The following is a 13,117-nucleotide window of genomic DNA, read 5'->3' as shown; positions in this document are numbered from 1 at the left end:
CACAATCAATAAAGATTTTTCTAACATAAATAAACATGCCCACACATCAACAAAATAAAATAAGTATGGGCTATGAGGCCCTTGTATGCAAAGTCTTATCAAAGACTTAGATGTTACAACTAGATTTTCTAACACAAAATTCTATCGGTATCATATTCATTTCAAAAGTACAGCTAGGCACTAGACTTTTAGAAAGCCAAATTAAACTATAAAAAAACTCAATAACATCATACTACTCAATTATGCAAAAGTACAATTTAACTAGCAACAATCAAAATATGTACCTGAAAACACAAATCTGGATGCTTACACTTCTAATTTCAATGTATCTTTTTTTTTTTTTTTAAAGCATGCTAACACTGACTTTTCTATCAGAATCCATATAGAACGGAAATTTGTAGTTTTATCATTTATTTTAAGAGTCAGGTCTCTTTAAGCCAAGCAGCAACACAAAGTAAAAAGGACCAGAAGGATTCTGTTAGCACACTCACTTTAAACAAGAAATGGACTTGCAGATTCATTGTTTAAAAATGCAGGACACTAACCAGCCTGGCAAATTGTCATCCAGGAAAGTAGTAGATTTATATTTCTCAGTGAACTCTTTTAAAGTGAGAGTTCTTTGGAAGGCAGGGTCTTCAAAGCTAAATCTGTATAAGAAACTGATAAAAGTAGGAACAGTAAATGTTCTTTGGGTAATTTCCCAAGGAATGTGTGCCAGGGACTTCGCACCAACATTTAAAAATTGTTTTTTAAATCATTTGAAATATATAAGAACTTTAATTTTGAAGACTATATATCACCTTCCTTGAGACTATTTGTATTCTATTTTTGAGATTTATACCTCTTCTAAAAAGCAAAAGAAAGCCAACACTGTCTATACCTAATGACCATCGTATTATAACTTATTGAAGGATTACATGAACACACATCTTTTATGTCAGTAAATACTTAAAAGGACAGGAAAAACCTAAATTCCATTTGGTGAAAAAGCTTATTTGGTTTGAATCTGAAAAGAACTGAGGGTTTGGTGGTGGTAATGTAGAGTTGCATCTATTAGTTCAATTCAGAAATCCAGGCCAAAAACTAAATTAAGTGAGTGAGCTACATTGTTTAGAATTTTAAAATAGTAAAAAATCTCTAATTTGACAAAAGGCCGGATAGAAAAGCCTAAGAACACTTAGGGTAGCCTTAAAAACAATTTATTTTAATTTTGTTTCTTTATTCAAAGTGAATATAATCTGAAAAACTGCTTTGAAGATTTTTGGCCTGTTTAATTCTTAGTAACCAATATAGAATGGTTTTTAACAATTGCACAAAGGTATGTTTTGCTTGCACAGTCAAGTACTGTTCCCCCATCTACTCAGCTAGCTTATTTATCTACAACATACTAAAGCTGATTTTTAAAGTCCAGCTAAAATGTACACAAAACAATGAATTCTGAAACATCTAGTATACAACATTCATGTGTAATGACATTTTTCAAACCCTCTTGTCACTAGTTTATCATGCTTAAATTGTAAATATATTCTACAGCAGAATTTTTGAGCTACATAGAATTAGATTAGCTCATTTTCAAACCACTCAAATTACCCAGCATGCTTATTATGAATAATCTCTCCTCCTTCTATCTCAATCTGTTCATAAAGCCATTTTCTGTCACAGCGGCATTCAGCTCCACACTTGTTAGAACCACAATTGGGACAAGCGTAGAAACACCCCAGACAATCTTCATCAAGGCAGTCACAGAGATCCATTCCACTGAATATTAGGAGGCCTTGGCTGTCATAGACTTTGCTCTTTGGTGGTATCACCTGCCTGTAAAAAAGAAAAAAAAGTTATTTCTAAAAAGAAATCTAATGATTACTTAGTTCCTAAGTAAATACACCCCACAATTTCCTTTACAACTAACTTTTAGCAGAAAATCCTGAAAGTAAGGAGAGGGAAAAGTTTTTATTCCAGATGGATAAAATATGCCAAAGATTTCTAATATTCACTATGGCTACTTCTATCAATTTGGGTATGATTCTGAAGTGGTTGATAATATTAGATCAAAGAAAATCATATATGTAGTAGTCACAAATCTCCATTTAAGAAGTGGTAATCTAAATTCTATGGATGGAAGCCTAGCAAAAGTTCAAAAGGTCATCTAAAAATACCAACTTGATCTAGGAATGGGAAGGTCACTTCACTCACAAATGTTCTGTTTAAAACACTCCCCAACCAAAGCTTATCACTTTTGCTATTCATTTGAGATTTTATTTCAATACTGTGAAACACAAGAGTTTAAAAAAGCAAAAATTCCTTCTAGTACAGCAAATATAAAAATGCATCAAACAAAACTTAAGAAATGTTCTCATTCAAAGGTTGAAGTATATGCAGAAATGTTACTGTAGTTAGTATTTGTATTATGTGTTAGTTTTAATATTTTTATTTCAATCTGTAAGGCTCTTTCAGTCAGCTACCTTGATTTAATTTTATTGGTTGTATTATTTCTATAGCCCCCAAAAATCTAGATTTAAATCCAAAACACTTTGTCCTGAAGTTTGAAGACCATAATTTACTATCATGCTATAAGTTAAGATCTCTACATATAATTTACTTATTTAAATAAAGCCAAAATTATGAGTTGAAACCTAGAAACTGCTCTCATCTGTAAAATGAGGAAACTGAGACCCAGGGACATTTCTCCTTTATGCTCCACCCACTCCCCACCCCCGGCTGCTGCCCCATTTTGACATATTTTTGGAAATCTCAGAAACAAAAATGAAAAATTAATCAAGATGTTAGATGGTCAGCTTCCATTTCTTAATATTAATTGCCTACCTGTCTGAATTGGTTGCCTTGGTTTGTCTTCTCTTTTCCCTCTTACCAGTAGTCGTCTCTGGAGTAAATTCAGTTTGCTTTCCTGGATTTGCAAACTGTAAGGACCTCAAGGCTTTAGCAGTCCTCCCCTAAATAAAGGTAAAAGGTCTCAAATTAGACTTCTACAATTATTAAACATCCCCATTTAATGACTGCCAAGCCATCCATCCAGAATAGAATACTGCCTGCGCCTTGCACAAAAGTAAAAGAAAGCCTGGGAGGCCCAATGCACTCAAACTGAACTTTATTCTCAAGATGGTATCAGGCCATTATTCATTGCCTACTGTCTCTCGGGTTATACAACTCTTTAACAATCTTGGTTATTCCATTTATTATATATACAACAGCAAATGAAAAGCAGCACAGAAGGAAGGCATAAGAGGCAGACACACTGGCAGCAGAACTAAAGGTTGATAGCAATGGAGAAGAGGAAGTAAAAACAAACAAAACAAAAACCAATACAGCACAGTGAAAATAGTTGACAGTCAAAGATTTAAGTTGTTTCTTATTTGAGAAATCAGTTAACTGTGAGACTTTAGAGATAGTTTCAGTATTCAAAGGGGGTAGGTTTTTCAGCTATTTCATACACGTAGAACTCTGATGATGTGTTACAAGGAGTCTGTGACAAAAACCAACATTTAGTTTTCTAAAACATGACTACGAACTAACAAATGTTCAATACTGGGAGAATGGCTTCAGAAAACAAGGGAAAGGTCACCATAGTAGCAGGAATGAAAAAATGCTTTCTAACACATGGCTTTGTTATGGGGGAAGGGAAAAAAGAACACAGTTTGTTACTCATTAATATGCAATAAAAAGCCTGTGCCAAGCAATTTTTCATGAGTTTAACTGTTGGAATTGTTGAGTTATTACAAATAGAAGGCACACACTTTTCACGATAACCTTGAAAACAAGACCTCTCCTCTCATACCACAAAAATCAAAACTACACAAAGCAGAATGTTTTGGTAACCCCCTCAAGGAGGTCTAAAATAAGTAAAAGGGCAACAAGATTCTGAACTCTGTTCCTAGACACACCCACACAAATCCAAACATGGGTGAGGAGAAAAGAAGAGAATAAAAGGAGCAAAGAGAAACACTTATTGCAAGCCACCTGCTATTATCTCCTGGCCAGCCTTCTAGTTATGGAAAGCTATCACTCCTTTTTCTGATCTTACCACTTAAATGCCAAAATATGGAGGGAGGGGGGGAGGGAGGGGGACAAGTAAGCACCACTTAAATTATTCCCACCTGTCTAAATTTTGTATACATACTATATTTTGACTTAAAGTGCCTATGAGTAATGATTTTCCTTAAGTGTGCTTATACTACCCAAGCAAAACTCTAAATTGTAGACCTAAGTAAGTTAAAAATTGGCCCATAATACATACGTCTGAATCAGCTTTCCTTTTTTGGCGATCTTCAGATTCAACATCCACACTTCCATTGATTATCTGTGTGCATTTTGGACAAAGCTTCCAACCAGGTACAAGCTGTCTTCCAAACTTGGCACTTAGGAAAGTGGCATCATCTAAGTCAATCGCATGCAAATTTTTCTTGGCCAGTTTTTTGTGTATGTTAAAAGGATCACAACATGACTTTTGCAAGTCCTCAAATCGATCAATGTAAATTTTTGCATGATGGAAGCAAATCGTATTGTTTCCAGAGAGGGTCATTCCGGTTCTAAGCTGAAGTAAAAGCGCATCATTTGATGACAATTCTTGCAAAGTCTTGAAGCCAGTATGTCGAGTATAGTATGTCTTATGACATTCATTGGTAGCACGAAGCTGAACTCCAACTGAACAGGGATCCATCTTACTTCCTTAGAACAACCTATTTCACCGTTTTTTATTCTGCCTAGGTTTTTTTCTGTAGCCTCTAGTAGGTTCTATTGAGGATCACCCTAGAGAAAGCATTAAAGTGAATAAGATTTGTGTTATATATTTTTTTAACCTAGAGGCCTGACACTTACAACACTTATATATCATCCTATAGAATTTTATCCCCCACCCCCTTGCTTACTTAAGACTGCAAATATAATTTACTTTAAGGGTTTTTTAAAAAAAAATTATATTTTCTTTCATGCGCCATATTCTGGATACATTACTAGTTGTATAAAGTTCATTAACATTTTCAACATGAGATAGCCATATTCAACCCAGCTGTCAAATCCAACAAATTTAACTTTATTCCACCACTTAAGATTTTTATTTGAAGTAAATTATTCAAGTCAACTGTTCAAAAATTGGAATTTTTTTCACAGAAATTATGGTTAGAATCCCATGATAGATCAGAAAAATTCATTTAGAAGTAGTAACCAGAATTCTGGGTACTAGAAGTAGAGAAAGGCTGAGGCTGCCTTTTCCTGGGTAAAAAGCTGGCTATAGGTAAAATTCTGAAACGGATAAATTTTGTCTTTAGAACCACAAATTTCCTCATATTCTAATACTGGGAGATGAAGGCACCCAAACCCATCATCATTGCCAACCCTTCCCCCCCCCTCCCTGAAACTCCAATTTCCCTGTAATAGCTGATATAGCTGATTTTAATTGTGTTAATTTGATCCTTATTCTGCTATTTCACACTCTTAAGAGAACTTCAGGAAGCAAAATAAAAAACCAAAAAGTTGGCCCAGTGTTGAAACAAAACATGGGGGAAAGGGTCAACAGAGGCCACTAAATAGGTAAACTAGCCTAGCCTGGGAATTTAATTAAGTTCCGTAAGCTGTTTCTACTTTCAACAACTTGTTCCCATTTATGAACATAAAGCTTCAAATTTTTTTTTTCCATAGTGGTTTCCCCTAAGTGCAAATGGCTTATTTGGACATTTTTAAAATAATAATCTATCTAACTTAAAACAACTATTACTTATTTACCTATCCCTTTTGTTTTTTCCTTGCCTGCACTCTGTATTTAAGGTGGGTTTTCATCAGCTTAAGTTGAAATGAAAATCATTTAAGAGATAAAATCCCTGCCTGCCCCTCAAGTAGCCAAGATTTTGCATAATGGAACACAAGAATAACATTTTACTGCATCTAAAAATTGCCTATAATCACACTTCTTTGGGCCTGTGTCCTTATCAGGAAAATGGGTGGGTTTGGTTAGATGAGCTCTCAGTCCTTACCAGATCTAAAGGTATGAGTCTATTCATGTGTCTTTTAAAGTAAGAGGTTCCCCCTGGTACACAGTAAGGCCTTAATAAAATGCTCAATGAATGAATGGGGTAATAATTAGGTTGGCTTTCCTTAACCAGAGCCATTTAGACCCCAGCCACCCCTAATCAAAAGTCTTTAAAAATTGGAAGGGATCTCAAACATCACCCCCAGTCTAACTTCTACCTGAAGCTTAAAAGTAATCATCCAGTCTGCTCAAAGATAGCCACCAAAAGGCAATTCTACTAAGGCAGCTCATTCCACTTTTGGATAGCTCATAGAGTTGAGTCTTTTATTTCACTCAAACTTCACTCCGTTTCCAGAATAAAAAAACTGAAGCTCTTACTACCCTACAAAATTGTGCATGGGCATATGTATATACACAGGCACATACACATCCTTGCTCTCATGTAAAGTTAAGATTCTCTGTTTGTTTGAGGAGAAATAAAAAGAAAGTTAGTTTTAATCAAGTAATCACAAAGATTCACTTTAGTGCCTGAAATTCCTAAGGGCTGGATTTCCTCACATGAGTAGAGGGCCTCTCACTATCAATGACCTTTTCTGTGAATAATTATCTTAAAATTATTAATGAGCCAAGGAGTCTCTTTCTCCAAAGAAGATTAGAAGTGTGCTCATCAGTGTGGGTATTATCCTCCATTGGTGCAGGTCCCATCCAAGACTTCTCATCCTGTGCAATTCTTGTCCAAATATCCTCTAGAGGAGTTTTACCCAACACATTGGAGGCTTTCCTCCAGGTATTTTAATATTTTGTGAATATCAGAGCAATCCATTTGTTATCCTATGGCCAGTTAAATTCCTTTTCTGGTCATATATGCTGTGCTTTTACATGATTTCTTGCATACAAACTCATTATTGATAATATGCTGCAGTCTATTTAAACCCATCAGGAATCTTTCCACAAGTCACCTGTAATTTTGATTCTTCTGAGGGCTTAGTATTCCATGATTTGTAGGCATATAGCAGCACTGGGAGAATACTGACGTTAGTAAGACGGACTTTTGCAGTAAAGGGAAGCTTGGAATCTCTGAAAGCGTTGTGAACTTTCCCAAATGTAATCCAACCTGCAGTTTTCTTCCTTCTATTTAATTGAGCCCAGCTCGTTGTCCACCAATTGACTGCCCACCCAATTACATTTCACAATCTGGGAAGAAGCCCTAACTTCTCCAAAGCATTCATAGTCAAAACTGGTAAAACAAATAGATTTGCCAATACTTCCATAACATCTATTTTTTATTAAGTGCAGAACTACTGCATTTGTATTCAGTAATCAATGTACAAGATAAGGAAATGAAAATGATACTAGAAAGATATGGTTGAAAGCAAAATAGGTGGTTCTGCTGGTAAGAGGGTCAGGACTGGAGTAGGTAGAACCTGAATTCAAATGTGGCATAAGACACTTCTGCTAGCTGTGTGACCCTGGACAAGTCACCCTATCCTTTGTTTGCCTAGCTCTTATTCTTTTGACTTAAGAGTTGTTGCTAAGACAGAAAGGGTTTTAACAAATAAAATGAGATGAACAGATGAATCTGACCAAATACTCCAGGAGGAAAATTCATTGTAGAAGTAGCAAACAAGACAATGGTGGCTGGCTATCCAAGAGGAAAGTACAGCCTCTGCTTTAGCTATATGGCTTGATCCAATCCTTCAGCATCATTTCACACACACACACACACACACTCTCTCACTCTGTGTCAATTTGCCATTAAAGCAGTAGAATCTTTCATGTATAATCTGAATGGACTATAAATATGAAGGTCAAGGTGATGTTAGTAGTAGACAAGGGACCATTACAATATTAATCCAGAAGCCATTTTTGTAAAAGCAATTATTTTTAAAAGGTCCAGTGGCAAATTGTCAAAAAGGAGCAGGTGCAACTGATTCTATCCTTACCATCCACTTACTAAGTGACCTTGAGCAACTTGCTAGACTGTTGCTTATTTACCACTGTAACCCCATCCCAAATAAGGCATTAAAATATGCACAAACCACCATAGGCTGTAACAACTTCTCCTTAGAGCACTTCTGCACCTGCATGGTACAGTATATAGGAAGAAATTGTGCATAGATGCTTGTTCTGGAAAATGAAAGATAAAATATCAGGCTTGCCTTACATAATCTCCCCACCCCTCCCCCACCCTCACAAATTTAATGATTTGGTATGTTCTCCCCTCAAATAAAGGCTAAAAAAAATGTTTTAAAGGTGCTCCAGTGTTGATCATCAAAGAATCACAAAGGGAAAACACCCAAAGGAAAGGACGATAGACCTATTACCACAAAAAAGGGCAGTAGCAATTACAAAATCTTTATAAGAACTATTTTTGCAACATTCTCCACAGGGCTTGAAGAAAAAGTCAAGCCTTCACAGGTAATTTAAAAACTATAAACCACATCTTCACAATCACAATTAAGATGTGGAGAATATTATTTTTTATTTTTAGCATATGTTGATCAACAAAACAAAAAATTTCAAATTTTATTTCCAAAACCAAAGATCACATGATTCCTTGGATAGCAATAACCTTGTTCAATGTACCTCCTGATTACTGATATTCCACAGACCATAAAAGGGGAAGAATCAGCTTATCAAAAATGTCTCCCCATGTCAATAGAGGATGCTCTACACCCCAATTAGAAAGATTTCCTTTATAACATCCATCACAGAACATTAGGGGTTGGAAAAGAACCAGTGGCTGCCATATTATGAGCTTTGAGGGCAGGGACTCTAGCTTTTCTTTGTATTTTAAGCATATAGCTTCAGTGCCTGGCATATATAGTAGGTACTTAATAAATCTTCACTGACTGCTGAATAAAATTCTTTGGCTTTGCTTTTAAAGCCCTTTCCTAACTTTCAAGATTCTACAAAAGAATCTTGAGGTTTTGCAGAACTCCAATCTAAAGATAAGTTTATTCTGATATCACTGAAACTCAGAACATTAGTCTTCTCAGTGATCTACATCAACTCAAAAAAATATTAACAATACACAAAGGGCTGGGTGGGGACACAAGTGAATATTACATTTTAAGTCATCTTCCTAAGATTGGATGAGATGAGATGATGAGAATGGAAAAGATAAACCCCTGAAATTCATTTTCTTACCCCCTCCCAACATGAAGATTAATTTGCAACTTTTCTGCATTTCTTTTTTTGGGGGATGGTGGTGGTTAAGGGTCAAGAATCCTGACTTTAAAAAAAAAAATTCACCTTGCAATAACAGTTATCCATTCAAAGATTGAATCCTCCCATTATTGGTTCTTACAACATCTGAAAGCAGCTATCACACCTTCCTCATTTCCATGACTTTCTTTTTTCCAGGGTAATCAACCTTTTTTGGTTGATTTGGTTCCTCATTTGAAACTGCCATCACATCCCAAGATCCCCACAAACCACAATTTCCTTTTCTCATCAGGGTCTTATTCCTCATCTTTCCTAATGAATTTCCTGTTGTCCAAGGATATCACTTCTGTTCTTTTACTTTCTTCAGTCTTGTTAGCATTCCAACAAGGCATTAGCCTTCTCCTTCTGAATCTCTTGCTCCCTTGTCTTTCTGGTGTTAGCAGAGCTTAGCTAGCTCCTGGGTCACTTTCACCATTTCTTGACCCCTCTCAGTTGAAAGAAGTAATGATCAGGACTGAGCTAAACAAATCAGGACCCACCAATACAAAACTCCATCTTGATCAGTGTTCCCTTATTCCATTCATACTTCAGCATTCCCCAGGTCCTCCAGCTTTCCTGAGATAATCACCCATACTGGATTTCCCCATTAGCTACCCCTTTACATCTAAAACACCTCACTCTTCTCTCTTCCTTGGAGCCAGTCTTAGGTCGACAAAATAGGTGTCACCTTCTGTCTCCTCAGGAAGCTGGAGCAACCATTTCCTTATTTTCCTTTTAATCTTTCCTATTATCTACCCAAAAAATCAGGTCTCTCATTAAACTAAAAAGCTTCAATGGCCACATGATCACCTCCAATTATCACCCTTCATCTCTCCTTCCCCATTCACTTCCTTTAAACCCTCAACTTCTGTCTTATCAATTCTGAGAAGAGCAAGCAAGTCTTAAGAAATCTCATCTATTAAACTACTAGAAAAAAAATGGTTTGTCCCCTGCCTTTCCTTTGTTAATTACTTAACTATTGCTAATCCAATGCCACACTGTCCTCAAATTGCTTTACTCTCCAAAAAACTTTGATAAAAGGGTGGGGCTGAAGAACAGATTATCTTAGTGGACGGAGGCTGGAGGTCCTGGGTTCAAAATCTAACCAGACACTTCCAGCTATGTGACCCTGGGCAAGTCACTTAACTTCCATTGATAGCACTTTCCCCTCTCCAGCCTTGAAATCAATACAAAGTACTGATTCTAAACAATAATCTTTTTAGTTAAAAACTTGGGTATCAAAAGCTTTGTATTGCGAATCAACATGAGAAAGTGGATCCTAAATAACCAGGCATTTAAATTTGCCCCCACAACAGCAGGGCTTTCCCACCCCTGGCCTACTGGGCCCCTCCCCCAGACTCTCTCAGGTCCGCATTGCGGCATTCCACAGCATTACATCATTGCACCAAACCATTTGACCACGCCCCCGAGGTCGGCCATTTTGATTGCTTCCACCATTTTCCAATTCCATGACGCCATGGAAAATCTTTGAACAGGACTTTAAAATAAACCGATTTTGAGAGTCCATCCCAGTGCTGTAATTGTGGGGTCACGGCGCGGGGTTGTTTTGGGTACATGGCACTCTGCAGTCACCCTCCAACCCCCTTTCCCGGGCGTCCCTGCTCCCCCAGCTCCCCACCCCCGGCTTCTGGGGGCGTCGTCTCCTCTTGAATCTCTTCTGGCAGCCCCTGCGCCTGGCACGGAGAAGAAGCTTTATTAATAGACACTTGACTGACCAAGATGCCAGCGGGGCCCACAGCCCCTGCCCCTCCTCCCAAATACGTTCTAAAAGGGACAAAACCCAACGGTAGCTGCCGTGGATAATTCCAAGGGGCTCCCGACCCCCGAAATTCAACCTGCGTAGGAGCGCAGAGGCCATCTTGTCCACACCAGCTGCCTTACAAACGGGGCAACAGAAGCGCAGTTTTTTTATGGGACAAGCGCCAACGAGGATTTGAACACAGGGCTTTGTAGCTGGCTTCGTAACTGCCTCCGCCCCCTGCCCACCATTTCTAGAAACTCATTCCAAGAGATATGGGGGAGGGGGGTTCGCCAGTAGGCGAGGGCGTGTGTGGGGGATGGAAAGCCGGGATCCTTAATCCCCCCCCCTCCCTCCACCCCGGGCATGATGCCGAGAAAAAGGGAGACGGGGTGGGGGAGGAGCGCACCCAAGAGTACCTAGGTAGAGAGGAGAGCGGCGGGGCCGGGATTCAAGCCTGGGAACCCTGGCCCGAGGCAGCCCCGGTGCCTGCTAGGCCCAAGACCCGAATCCTCCGCCCTCGCCGCTTTCCAAATCCGGTCTCCATCCAGTACCTTGCCTGGCGCCCGTCCTGGCTCCTGCCGCGCCGTCCCCCGCACCTCAGTAGTCTGGCCCGTAGCAGCCATGAAATAACGGCTCCTCACGTAGCAACCACCAACTCGACCAGCTCGCTCCGCCCACTTCCACCGACAGAACGCCGAGACGCTCTTAGAGCGTCTTCTTCTAAAGCGACGCCGCCGCCGTAACCAGCGAGAGGACACGCACAGGGGCGGGCGGGGCGGAGCTGACTGCCTAGAGCGGCTGCGAATTCAAACGCCATTTTGGGAAGGGCAACCAGGCCCTGTAAGGCCTCCGAACGAGGGTAGTGGCCCGGGATAGGCTCGATAGGAGCGCTTCGTGAGAACTGGACCAGACACACCGCTGGGAAACGTACTTAGTGATCTGAGGTCCAGAGAGTTCATTCTGCAGTGAAGAAGACCATTCATTCTTTCATTCCCTCCTTCTTTCCTCCCTTCCTCCGCCTTCCCTTCCTCCCTCTCGCCTCCTTTCCTTCCTTCCTTCCCCAAGTGTATAAATTCTCTTCATTAATTCAGTGTTGGTTCAGAGAGCCCCACTTCCTTCCTGAACAAAGGCCACATGAGTAAAGCAATGGGGTCCAGGTCTTGAACTCATATCTTGTCCCGGGAACCTTACTGGACACCAACAGAGGGGAGGGAGGGTATCGGTACTCTTCTGAGCATAAGGTGCCCAACAAACACCAAGTAGAACGAATAACCATTGTTCTAAGACTCGGGAGGAAGAGATTCACAATCCAGCAAATTCCCAGTTCAGGGAAGGTGTCACATAGATGTGGGACTTGATTTGAATCCTTAAGGAAAGCACAAATGGAGAGGAGAGGGGCGGACGCCAGAAGACTGTTATGTCAGGCAAATACACGATCATTTGGGAGAATTATTCAAGAAAGAACACAAGCTAGAGCTATTTTTTTTTTCTTTCCCCCCCTAAACTCTTACTTTTTGCCTTAATAACAATTCTATAAGACTGAAGGATGAACTAGAGCTAATGGGGTTAGGTGACTTGCCAATGGTTACACAGCCAGGAAAATGCCTCAGGCCAACTTTGAATCCAGAACCTCCTGTTTCTGATCTGACTCTATCCACTGAGCCACCTAGCTAGCTACTCCTGAGTGTCAAAATAGAGTATTTGTGTTTAGCTATAAGATAAATGACATCTATATATCTGTCTATATGTCCATTTTATATATATATATATACATATACATATATATACACACATATACATTTATGGAGAGACAGAGTGTTATAGTTTGGTGGATTTATAGATATTCTCACAACAACCCTGGGAGGTAGACGCTATAGATATTTCTATTCTCATTAAAAGAGATGTAGAACCCTGAGTTGTGTGACCCTGGGCAGGTCACTTGACCCCCCATTGCCCACCCTTACCACTCTTCCACCTATGAGATAATACACCGAAAAGTACAAGGGTTTAAAAAAAAAAAAAGATGTAGAATATTAATCTTAGAGTGAAAAAGATCTAGGATCTAGTCCTCTGACACACATAGAGATGTATTCTGGGCAGTTCTCTAAGACTAAGCCCTGGCAGGTATTTGTTTTTTTTACTGTGCGTCATGGACCCCTTTGGCAGTC

General features: G+C 39.2%; 1 protein-coding gene across 1 annotated transcript; it reads right to left on the bottom strand.

Moving 5' to 3' along the window:
• Positions 1–1,183: 1,183 nt before the first annotated feature.
• On the bottom strand, positions 1,184–11,618 carry LOC123251559 (ADP ribosylation factor like GTPase 14 effector protein). Its single transcript, XM_044680853.1, has 4 exons — positions 11,501–11,618; positions 4,253–4,764; positions 2,824–2,951; positions 1,184–1,815 (listed from the first exon to the last, which is right to left on the bottom strand). Exons 2-4 carry the CDS (start codon positions 4,673–4,675, stop codon positions 1,587–1,589), a joined length of 780 nt encoding a protein of 259 aa, XP_044536788.1. The 5' UTR covers positions 4,676–4,764; positions 11,501–11,618; the 3' UTR covers positions 1,184–1,586.
• Positions 11,619–13,117: the final 1,499 nt, after the last annotated feature.

The sequence above is a fragment of the Gracilinanus agilis genome, chromosome 6, assembly GCF_016433145.1.
Source record: "Gracilinanus agilis isolate LMUSP501 chromosome 6, AgileGrace, whole genome shotgun sequence".
NCBI classification, from domain to species: domain Eukaryota; kingdom Metazoa; phylum Chordata; class Mammalia; order Didelphimorphia; family Didelphidae; genus Gracilinanus; species Gracilinanus agilis.
The sequence above is the reverse complement of the archived record's forward strand: the minus strand, read 5'-3'. Positions and strand labels throughout refer to the sequence as shown.

Excerpts from the sequence above, each read along its gene's own strand:
- LOC123251559 (XM_044680853.1), bottom strand. The coding sequence starts at position 4,675 with ATGGATCCCTGTTCAGTTGGAGTTCAGCTTCGTGCTACCAATGAATGT. Across the intron at positions 2,952-4,252 it reads AAAGGAAAGCTGATTCAGAC|GGGAGGACTGCTAAAGCCTT; the intron begins GTATGTATTATG and ends ACCTTTATTTAG. Across the intron at positions 1,816-2,823 it reads AAGGCAACCAATTCAGACAG|GCAGGTGATACCACCAAAGA; the intron begins GTAGGCAATTAA and ends TCTTTTTTACAG.